At 34.9% G+C, this 11,847-nt stretch overlaps 1 protein-coding gene across 1 annotated transcript; it reads left to right on the top strand.

The window, feature by feature from the left end:
• Window positions 1-4,917: 4,917 nt before the first annotated feature.
• LOC116176493 (zinc finger CCHC domain-containing protein 8 homolog) lies at window positions 4,918-10,521 on the top strand. Its single transcript, XM_031495097.1, has 4 exons — window positions 4,918-6,018; window positions 6,184-6,499; window positions 9,578-9,748; window positions 9,808-10,521. Exons 1-4 carry the CDS (start codon window positions 5,033-5,035, stop codon window positions 10,249-10,251), a joined length of 1,917 nt encoding a protein of 638 aa, XP_031350957.1. The 5' UTR covers window positions 4,918-5,032; the 3' UTR covers window positions 10,252-10,521.
• Window positions 10,522-11,847: the final 1,326 nt, after the last annotated feature.

Raw genomic sequence — 11,847 nt, 5'->3', positions numbered from 1 at the left:
CAAAAGCAAAATTTTGGATCGAGACGAGTTGTCTGTATACAAATCAGCAATACGTCTTCAGGTGTAAAAAATTCGGCGATTATTCATGCGATTATTTATAAATAATCGCCGATCCATGTGATAAATGTGGGGTGCATTTGATCTTAAAACTGTAGGGAAAGGGAAACTATTTTATTTAACGTGTACATCGATTACATGGAAAAGTGGACAAAACCTTTATAATATATTAAATAACTTTTTCTGGATAACATTAGAGGAAGTGTAATGGAGTGAAATTGAAAAAGGCTTACAATATATAAATAAAAAAATAAATGACTTGCTTGATCAAAGGTTAATATTAAAAAACTACATAAAGAAAAATTACTGAAAATGAAGATGACAATTAAGATGGTTCCTGAAGATATTTTTTGTTTTTGAATTACCATGTGTACAACAAAATTTGCTATTAAACGTAAAGTGAATACGTATATTTTTGATTGTGTAATTTAAATTAAACGAAATTAGCCCGCGATTCGGATTCGCGAACGAGTGACGTGCATTCGCATTCAGTCAAAGAAAAGACGTTTTTGTATGCACGAAAGCTGAACTGAAAATTTGCGTTTAGAAGCAGCATTTCAACGCCAATCGACGAGGTTTGTAACAGTTTATTTTCTCCATTATAACAAGAGGCTCCTTCTATTGTTGGAATTTAAAAACGCAATTTTACCGCGCAGTGTGTATCGATGTTCACTTTCTTTCTGTCGATCACCATATCTAGTTTACCCTTCGTTCAACTAAAACAGCTTGAAGCGTTAGTTTAGAACGCAGGGAATTTTAATTTCCATCAGTAATAGGTGCTTATTAATCTCTGACTGGATTCATTAATTTGAGGATTCTGGAAATATTGTTATCACCTAAAAACTCCAATAGTGAGGATATAATTGCGTTTTTTTAATCTTATCGTAAGTATCACCATTTGCATTTTCCGTAATTGAAGTGTACTTTTCTTTAGGTTCGGCTGTAATTTGTGTACGACAATTTTTCCATCGACAATAAAATTGCTGATTAATTTACCATTAGCGATTTTATTTAATAATAATAATAATAATAATAATAATGACATTTATTTCCACGTAATACCAAAACCAAATAAGTATAAAATATATATAAATGAGTAACACATAATGTATACGGGAAATGGGACTACATTCAGTGTTTTGATAACCCTGTTCTTCCATGTAACCCCAACTCGTTATAGGAAAATAAAACATAAATTGTAAATTACGCTAGCACTCAGGAACAAATTAATACTTGAATACAAAGAGAGGAAAGCAAACAAAAATAAAAAAAAACAAGTATAAGTACTAAAATCTTAAGACACACCAGTTCATTTAGGTAGTTCCAGTTTCAGATATTGTCTGATTTTATTTTTGAAGCCGAGAGGTTGTAGATTTTTAAGAGGGGACGGAATCATGTTATACAGCTTACATATATTATATGTGAACGATTTTTCAAAGTAAGCAGTGTGATGGAAAGGGATATTTAGTAGACCTTCTATGGCGCAAATTTAGATTATGTAAGCTAGTTCTATATTCTAAACGATCAGCTAGGTAACTTGGTGTTTGGGTGATAATAACCTTATGGTAAAGAACTAGAGAATGCAACATTCTACGCTGAGACATATTAAGCCATCCCACCTCGATCATCTTATGTGAAATGTGATCTCTGCGCCCAATGCCATAAATAAATCTCAAACAAGAATTCTGCACTCTTTGTATACGGGTGGCAGTAGCTGTGTCAATGCATGCATGAAACAAAACATCACAATAATTAAAATGTGACAAAACAAGGGTATCTGTTAGGGTTATTTTGGTTTTAGTAGATAAAAGATGTCTATTCGGATACAAACGCTTTAGAGTAGAATATGCCTTGCGCAAACAATTATTAATATGGCTAACATACTTAAAGTTAGAGTCCATTAAAACTCCAAGATTTCTTGCATCGTGCGAGACTTTCAATACCGATCCTTGCACTTTAATCCTAATGAGATCCAAGTTCTGGATTCTAGCTTTATCTCGTCCAAAAAGCAGCACAGTGGACTTTTTTGAATTAATAAATAAATTATGGTTAGTAGCAGTTCGGACAAGCACTTCAAGTTCTTTATTTATTAATTTTATTGCATCAGATGTATCAGACGGTGGGAATGAACAATATACCTGTGTATCATCAGCATACTGATGAAATTTACAGCTTTTAAAGTCCCTGCAGATATTATTTGAATATATGACATATAAAAGTGGCCCCAAAATGGAGCCTTGTGGGACTCCACTATGTACATCAAGTAAAGAAGATTTAATGTTATCCATAAGCACACAATGCTGCCTACTTTCAAGGTAAGAGGTAATAAGTTGTACCGCAGACACATCGAAACCGTAATGATTCAGTATTGATAAAAGAAGCTTATGATTTATAGTATCAAATGCCTTAGAAAAATCTACTAATACCAAAACTGTGAGATATCCTGCATCTGTAGCTTTAATGATATCGTCGGTAATACTCAGTAATGCTGTGGTGCAACTATAATTTTTTCGAAACCCAGATTGGTAAGGTGTTAAAAGATTATACTTAAGAATGTGTTCATTTATTTGATCTTTCATAACCTTCTCCAATATTTTCGACAAAGTGCACAGTATACTAATCGGTCTTTAAGAGGCGTGTGTACTATGTATGACATCAAAGAAGAGGGTTACCTTTGATTTCTTTTAAGCTTCAAAATCCGGCTCGACTTTTTAGTTTTTAATTTTAGTCTTGTAAGTACCAGTTTAAATTCCGAATACGTTACGTTACATACGATGCATTATATGTGTTACTTGCATAGGTATTTGGACCTATACGTGCGAAGTTTTTGTCCGGAATATCAATTAATTTGTGGGAATCTATTATATGATTCAGTAATTACTTAGTTTGTTAAGCAGGGGATTTTCAACTGTACAGTGAAGATAATAAAATTTGTGAATAACGTAACTTATAATTTTGAGTATTTGGGGGACTATCTGCATACTTGCATATCCCGCTGTACATACATTTGTACAAATATCCGTCCCGCTTCCGCTTCCGTTCCCGCGTTGGTTTGAGTGGGCTTTTAATCTGACGCCAATTGTAGGCGCCTATACGTTACTGGTGTACACACTAAATTTACTACAGTTTACGATCATCATTTATCCCTTCTCTCTCTTACCTTCGCTGTTTACATTCTTACGTACTTAAACTGAATTGTGTTTACGTTTCTCTGAACAACCTGTAGCGATAATATTCCAGAAACATCGATAGACATCGAGGCGCCATGAACGATTAGTCATCGGCGATAAAGAACGAAGACGGATGTGACGTACATATAACTCAGGTAACGTATGATTTTGATCCTGCAATTAGCGCTTTATCTGAGCACAACGTTCTCAAATTTTCTTTTCATAAATCTACCCAAATTAAGTTTTGGATATAGGTACCAAACTGTCTGTTTGTCTGCAAGGGACCGTTATTATGATAACTCGACAAAGTATAGAGATTTTTTTTAACTTCTAGGTCTGCCTCTTGAATTACTTCGTAACAGAGACTAGTATAACAAGTCTCTGGTTCGTAAATGAACAAAGCGAAATAGGTGAATGTTATGTGCAGATTTTATTGTTTTATGTAGTTAACCAATTTCATTCTAAACTAAGAGTATGAGTAGGTAACAACAATAATCTTAATATAATGTGATGGACGCAAGTAGCGTCAGTAGAAGGCTTGGAGAGCTCAGCAAGTATCCACTTGAGTTTTCTGCCATGATTCATTTTCACAATGAAAATATTTCGTCCATTGCTGGATGATCTGGGAGGGTGCCCCTAATGCTAGCGGCGATTCCACGTTGGATTGCAAGCGATATTCTTTGGAATAGGAAACTTTTAGCACGGCTGTCTCCGGATTCTGCTATGAGGTTTTGTCCAATGCACTTCAAAAATGATGTTGTTTCCGAGCTGCAGGGGCCAAAGGTTTCAAAAGCTAGTGCCACAAAGAAAAAATTGTTAGATTTCAAAGCGGAATATTTTTCGTGCTTCTTCTTTGTTGAATTTCACTAGCTGATCCGGCGGTTATTGATGTTTGATGTATGTATGATGCCGCAACAGTGTCCACGCAGGTGACATCCCAAATTAAGCGTTGTCCTCTTCGCCATGGTGCTACAGTGACTCCATCTGGTCGTTTTCCATCGTCGCGTGACAAACCTACAGGCTCCAGAATTGAACAAATCTTAATTGACGCAAGAGCTCTCTGAATGATGTGATTTAGCTCTGTGTGCCGTGAATGTCTTCCCTTGCTAGATAAGCAGCTTAAACCGTAATGCCCATTTTCCTCTACAACCTTTCCACAGTTGCATTGGTGCTTTTGAAACCTCTTGCAGCCAAGGCGGAGAGCCATACAGGTTTCTAAGTCTTGGCTATCCAACATGGTACCAATGTTGGCAGAAGGAATACATTGGACCCAAGCTCCAGATAGTGCACCTTGAACTGCAAGGAATCGTGCATTATCAGTATTTGTCTGGGATTTAAATTCGCTGTCTTTAATCCGCTTGATGTTGATTAGATCGCAGGATTTTTGACTATGAGGAATTGCAGCAATCTCAGTATTTAAATAACTCCATGCCGTTAAAGCATCAGCCTGAAGGTGGATAGGAAATTGGCCATCCATATGGGGAAGAATTTGAGACGCCAAAGTCTGAATATTATTATTTACTCACCAATTTCATTATAAAAAAATACACTTTACGTAGCATGCCCCCTGGACTTTACTCAAAGTACTAATCGTCGGTGGAAAAACTTGATTTCAACTTGGCTGCTGAATGCGCCTATTGTGGAATAGTACGTTGGTAATCGTGGTTTTTAACTTGACTTTGGCCGTTGGCGTTAGGTTGGTACGCGTTTTCTGTCTGTTTTTCACATTTTGCAACCCAAAATTTTCCACTAATTTCTAAATCATGTTCTTTTTTAATTAATTATTATAATTATTATTAGTGACTATGGTAAAGCCAAGGAAAGGAGATGGTGCACGGTCATCTCGGGGCACAGTAATCGAGTTAAGTGATGACGATTGTGTGTTAGATATTTCTTGCCCTGACGATATTGAGATTGTGGAGCTTGGTAGGAACACACCAAGTCAAGTAGTAACGTCACAAAGTTATGATTCCGGCGTAGAATTCGCTTCACAAGTTAGTGTAGATGGAGGATCCCAAGATATATCCGACTTAACCACAGTTCCCACTGAAAGCGTAGAGTTGTCATCACAAGAATCTGATAAAACTGCAGACCCTATTGATATTACTGATAGTGCCGCATCTCAAGATTCGCAGGATGTAATTGTGTTAGATGTCGAGAGTGCAGTTAACGCTCAAGACTCGAACAGTGATAGTAAAAAGCGATTATTGCAATTGGAAGAGGAGATACAACAGTTAAAGGCGGAAAATGAAGCATTGAAATCCAGTACGTGCTCATGCCAAACCATCAAAGATGCAATTATAACGATTAGGTTTGATAGTTTAAATTCTTTTAACACATACCAAGAAGCGATATGCAAGCTGTTCAAAGAATGCATCGACTTGGAGCTTGATGAACGGAAAGATGATTTGTTAATTCGTATTTATAAAGATGGCACCATTAACCGAAATGAGTGGGTTGTATTAGATGAATTAGAAGTGACGTTACCACTTGATAAGCGTAAGAAAAGAAGGAAAAGAAAAATTTCAGTAGAAGAAAGTGAAAGTTTAAATGACACATTCGTGTTAGATACAACACCCTCGTTAAGCACTAATAAAAATAATTTACGATACGAAAGTAAGTTTGACATTGCTAGTGCTATAAATAAAGGGGCGGACGAGGTCCCCAAGGCCGGTTCCGGTACATGCTTTAATTGTGACGGTTCCCATAATTTACGTGACTGCCCACATCCCAAAGACTACGCTAAAATTCAGTTAGCAAGACAAAAATTTAAACCGCAAAATAAATCTACGTAAGTACTAAAGCGATTCTCTGGAGCAGATGTGATAAGATTGACCCCTATCAAGATCTTATTACAGGTTGCTTTAGCATTAGCGATATTCTGTAGGTCTTGTTCGTGGTGCAGAATGTGGTTCATTCTTAGTGTGATTGTGATTTTAATTGACCTTTTTTCTAGCGTTTATCGAAGGTATCACTTGGATTGCGACCAGAAATTTGAAGTTTTTAAGCCGGGCCAAATTTCGACAAAATTGCAAGAGGCATTAGGTATACGCCACTATCAATTACCCGAATATATATACAGAATGAGGAAGTTGGGTTATCCGCCTGGATGGTTTAGTGAAATTGTAGATTCGAGGGACTCCAACTTGGTTCTTTTCGATTTTAATGGTAAAGGTGCGGAAGAACAAAAGAAAATGGTGCCAGATCTAGACATGAATCAAATCATTGATTATCACGGATTTAACATACCCTTAAGGAAAGGTTTTAAAGATGTAAGTGTCAAAATCACTGGCAAACATGGTTTTGCAATAAGTAGTCTATACCTTGAAGATGTGCCAGGTAGCCATTAAATAAATTTCTCTGTCCTTTTTGAAATTAAAACTTGCATAACTTTTAAATGTGACAACCAATTGCCTTTAGGTGCCAATGCGAGTAAAACTTGAAAATTAGGAGGGCGGTAGGTAACTCCTTATCAAAAGGGGGGGGGGGGTTGAATAGAACTGGTTGAAAGGAATTAATTTCTACCAACCATAATACAAAGGATTCTTGAAGGTAGGTGGCAACAAGTGGATTTGGGTGAATGTGTCTCATCAGCGATAACAAAAACATCGGGAGTACCCCAGGGATCTCTTTTGGGCCCACTCGTGTTCTCTGTGTACTCTTCGGCTTTTAACAATAGTGTTAATCATGTAAATTTAATCAGTAACTGTAACCACGGTATTTAGCCACTTCACAATTTTACGACTTCAGAGACACAAATATTCAAAATGTTCACATTTCCCATCCAAGTAGGCACTATAAAAATAGATGTACACAAAAATACAAACTTAAAAAGTCCGGAAAATTAAAAAAACTCGAATATTAGATAAATTTGTAAATTTAAAAAACTTCCCTCAAAAATGTTTAACGGAATTGTAAATTAAAGAAAACTTAAAAAATACTGAAATACTATAAAATGTCTAAAAAAAAACAAATGACAAAAATAAATTAAAATATTAAGCGAAAATTAGATGAGAATCTAAGATTCAGCTACAATGAAATTGAAGAGTTCCAAAAAAATCTGAGAAATAAAAAAATTGTAGGTCATCAAAATTCAAAGTGAAAACGCATTCAAACGTACCCAAAAATTGCTCCTTTTTGTGACTAAAAAAACACATCTGAAATTTTTGAAAAACTTGTTAAAAATCCAATATCCATAAGAAATGAGTCTATAAGAAATGAGAAAGTAATAGCCTGTAGCTTCTACATCTAGCATGTTATGGAAATTCTGACTAGACTCAGGTTCTCCGAAAAAAAGTGCTATAGAAGATGCTAACGGGAGCCGTCCATTTCCGACCGTTTAAGGTAGGGAAAATGGAAACGAAATTTGACATTTTCAGTTTTTCAGTGATATCTCAGTTATTTTCAAAGATTTTTCAAAAATTTCAGATGCGGTTTTTTAGTCACAAAAAGCATTTAGCATACACTATCCCTCACCATTACAGAGAATCCTTGAATGTGAACCGCACTACTCATTTTTTACTTTTCCGAATTTTTCCGAAATCTTTGAATTTTTTATTTTATTACATTTTCAATTCTAAAGTTTTTATGTGAGGTTTTTGAAGATTCCATTTGTTTAATTGTTTGACCTTTTCTAAATTTCAATTATTATGTTTTTTTTTTAATGGAACATAGGGAAACACCATTGCGTGCAAAATCGTGTGTTCCAATATAAGATAAACGCACTGTATGTGTCTACTTCCCTGAATTTTTTTAATTTTTAAATTTTTTATTTGAATTTTTTACCTTTTTGAATTTATGTACGTACTTGAATGTGTTTTTGTAGAACCCTAATTTTATATTTATGTAATTCAACTTCGAATTTTTTGAATTCTCAAAATTTTTTTGGAACATCTGAATTCCATTGAAGTTGAACTATAAAATTCTCATCTAATTTCCGCTTTAGTAATTTTAAGAGTTTGTATTAAATTTTATTCATTTGGTTTTTGTGTAGACATTTTAGGGGGAAAACAACTTTTCCGAACATTTCTGGGTATTTCAGAATTTTTTTAATTTCATTTAATTTTCAATTTTGTCAATTTTTTGAATTTTCGCATTTATCTAATATTTGGTTTTTTAATTTTCCGAACCTTTCGGAATTTGTTTTTTTCTACTTCGCGTGAAGAATGTGAATACGTTTGCTGATATCTTGTTAATCTGATTGAATTTCTGTTTTTTTTTAATTTCCGATTTTGTTCTACATTTTTTGAATGCTGGGTACACTCGCCTTAACCTTGCGGTTGTCACATTCTTGCCCTAACTTTTGATGGAACAAAGGAACCCATTGTTTGCCATGGCTACCTTACTACAGGTAGATTTTTAAAATGTTTTATTTAAAACCATCTCCCTCTTTTCGATTATGATTTAAATTATCCGAAAGGCAAAAATTGGTTTTGATCATTTTTTAACGTAGAATTCAGTGGCGTAGCATTTTACAAAATAAATACAGGGTGTTTACGGTCTTCTATTTATCCTTTTAAGGGGGGGTATTACAGCTCAAAAGGAGTCGAAAAAACCCAAAACACCTTAGTAAAAGTTTTTTAATAAGCGAGATAATAAATGTTTTATTTTTTATTATTAAACGATTAAACTGTGTGCACATCTAGCAATCTGCTACTTATTTAGCATTGTCTATTCTTCATTCTTCAATTATTTTTTAGTAGGTATCTTTACAAAAGTTGTTCGAAGTTATCACCTTCTTGTTGTATGCAAAGTCTGGCTCGGCGTGTACATGAAACGAACGCGTGTGCGGACAAATACGTATTTTTGCATATTTCCTTAAATTTTAAATATGTTTGTTAATCAGTCAAGAAGAATTGCAATTTAATGCTTTGAGTATTTGATTGGATTTGTAATTTCACGAAAAAAACTGAATTACAAATTTTGTCGACCTGCTCTGAAAAAACATCAAACAAGAAAATTAAATTTTGGGATTTACGCCTTACCTCTTTGCATAGATAATTTTCGAATAGCATGAAAACGCCCTTGGTTCCTCCCTCCAAAGAAAGGTCGCCACTGTGCTCTTGTACATAATAGACATTGCCGTTCCCAACACTAACAATAGCAAATACATTGATTGTAGAACATAAATCCCAATGGTGAATTTAATTAATTGTTTAAGTGTAATTAGTTAACCAGGCCTGAGTTCTAACAAGAAACAATGACCATAATAATAACAATATAATTTACCATTTTATTAATAAATTGAATATTCTTTATTAAGTAGTGCTAGTATTGCGAGCAGCTACATTATCAATAACATAAAAAAATGTACAGTGTGATGGAATGTATTATTCAAGTAATTCTTTTAGGAACACCGACTGTATGATTCTCCTCCATACTCGAAAGAATTAAGTAAGTCAAAAATGAAGGCATTTTTGGACCAATATACCAAGGACAATTTAAATTCTTGCGAAATGGAGGTTGACCACGTTGCATCTGATAAAGAAGTCGAAGTTATAAACGTTTTAAAAGATGACAAGGTACTTTATCATCGATTACTTTGTGTTCCTCAGCTCTGTAAATCTTTACTTCCACTTAGGCTGAGCCAGTTAAGAAAACCAGTTCACCCACCTTAGACGAATTGGAAATAAAGAAGAAAAAGCTACTGGATCAATTAACAGAGGATGTCGGTAGTAATTCGGTTTCTGAATCGAAAATTGACACAGACACCACGATTGACAATTTCGTCACGCTTGACGAAACTGGGCCGGATGCTACTGCTGAAGCGGGCGAGCTAGACGATTCTACAATCGAGAAACAGTGTGAAAGTCCAATTTTGAAGACGATCAAAACAAGCTACTTCGGTACTCCGCTAATAAAGGGTGCGTCACCTTACTCGCGACTACCTCACTGTGACAATTTTACTAAGAACGTGTCGGACGTTATTAATTTCGAAAACCTGCCCAATTCGACAGGTAAGTATGACCAAATGGTGGTTGTTATTGAAAAGGTGCGTAGAAGTTTAAACAATAAGAAATCATGATATGTGTGTATGCTATACCTTTAAATTGTTATTTTTGAGACGTAATCTGCATTTGTATCGTCAAAGATGTCTAAATTGTAACTATTTCGATATCGCATTTAAGTACAAATTAGAAAGTATTCATGATGTATTTTAAAGGTTTCGGAATCTTATTGTTTATCACATCTATTTGGTATAACAGTTAATTTGAACTCTAAACAATGTTGATATAAGAGCTGGTTTATAAATGAAGTAAATATGTTTTCTACTATAAATTGATTGTTTGTTGAATTGGAATTCGTGTTATTTTATTGACTATTTCTAAATGAGTAGGATTTCACCCAAAGCTGCTCTACCAATATTACTCACATGCCACAGGATATTTACAAAACAATTTTACATGCGCGGCGTATGGAATGTTTTCGACATGTGTATTCATACACTGGTATTCGCGTATGAATTTGCACAAAAATTGAATGACCATACTGTAATGATCTTAGGAGTCCCCCAACCAGGCACTTTAATCGTGTCTAGTGCAGTTGGCAATTCTGAGTGAAATACCCGAAAGCCATCTACCTTTCAAGGCGAAACGACGGATGTCTCTTGGCACTTTTGAATCTCGATAGCAGTCTGCTTGGACTGGGTACTTTGTGTACCTGTACTCAGTACTGACGGTTCTTTTATGTGTTGGACGTGTCAGACATAATTGGGAAGGAAATTGAATAAAACGCAGAATTTTGTGCTTTAGAAAAGGCAAGAACAAATGAAATATTTACGCACACAAAAAGCGTTACAAGCAAAACCTTTTGTGGAAAAAAATCCTGGCATAACCCACCCCACATGAAATAAATCAACTAAGACAAAATAGAGAAATACACAAGTCCAGCATCTCAAATCGACAATTACAATCAAGTCATCGGGTCCAATGCAGTGAAACAAAGTAATAAAACGAGATACATGTGGCAGTAAACAACAAAATGGAAAAAAACGACAAATTATTATTATTATAGTCGAAGACATGAGCAATCAATTCCGTACAAAAACGCATTAAAAAAATCTACGATCAATTTAGGCAAAACAACTAGTAAAATGGTAAATTGCCTGTACAAAAAAGTACAGTGAGAATGCCAATCGTAAGTATTCATGTCAAAGTCCATTATCGCCCAAGCAAAACACATAAGTAAAAGAAATGTTCCATAGAGGAATCCCTTCCCTAATATGCTAAGACACGAGATCAGTAGTCCGCGCGAGAAAGAAAGCAACAGATACAGCGAAGAACAGACTGTATTAGGTACTATGCGGAAATAGTTAAACCACTCGTACAGAGAAACATGAAATTAGTGGACTCTTTCTCGTATATGCTAAGACACAAGAGCTGCAGCCCGTACGAGATGTAGGAACAACATATGTAGCTGAGAAACAAACTGCATGGGGTACTCCCTCCACAGAATAATTAAATCGAAGCATACAAAGCAACAGCACACTAGGTAAGTACTAATAAACTTCCTCATGAATACATAAATAAATATTTAATGAAACAATATAAAGGCATAATCACTGTACAGTACGAACAAATGAAAGTAAAAGTACACTTGAAATTCAATAGTTAATAGGCAG

Source organism: Photinus pyralis, unplaced genomic scaffold, assembly GCF_008802855.1.
Source record: "Photinus pyralis isolate 1611_PpyrPB1 unplaced genomic scaffold, Ppyr1.3 Ppyr1.4_LG7, whole genome shotgun sequence".
Classification (NCBI taxonomy): Eukaryota; Metazoa; Arthropoda; class Insecta; order Coleoptera; family Lampyridae; genus Photinus; species Photinus pyralis.
This window is presented reverse-complemented; position numbering and strand designations above follow the sequence as displayed.

Excerpts from the sequence above, each read along its gene's own strand:
- LOC116176493 (XM_031495097.1), top strand. The coding sequence starts at position 5,033 with ATGGTAAAGCCAAGGAAAGGAGATGGTGCACGGTCATCTCGGGGCACA. Across the intron at positions 6,500-9,577 it reads TAAGGAAAGGTTTTAAAGAT|GAACACCGACTGTATGATTC; the intron begins GTAAGTGTCAAA and ends TAATTCTTTTAG. Across the intron at positions 9,749-9,807 it reads ACGTTTTAAAAGATGACAAG|GCTGAGCCAGTTAAGAAAAC; the intron begins GTACTTTATCAT and ends ACTTCCACTTAG.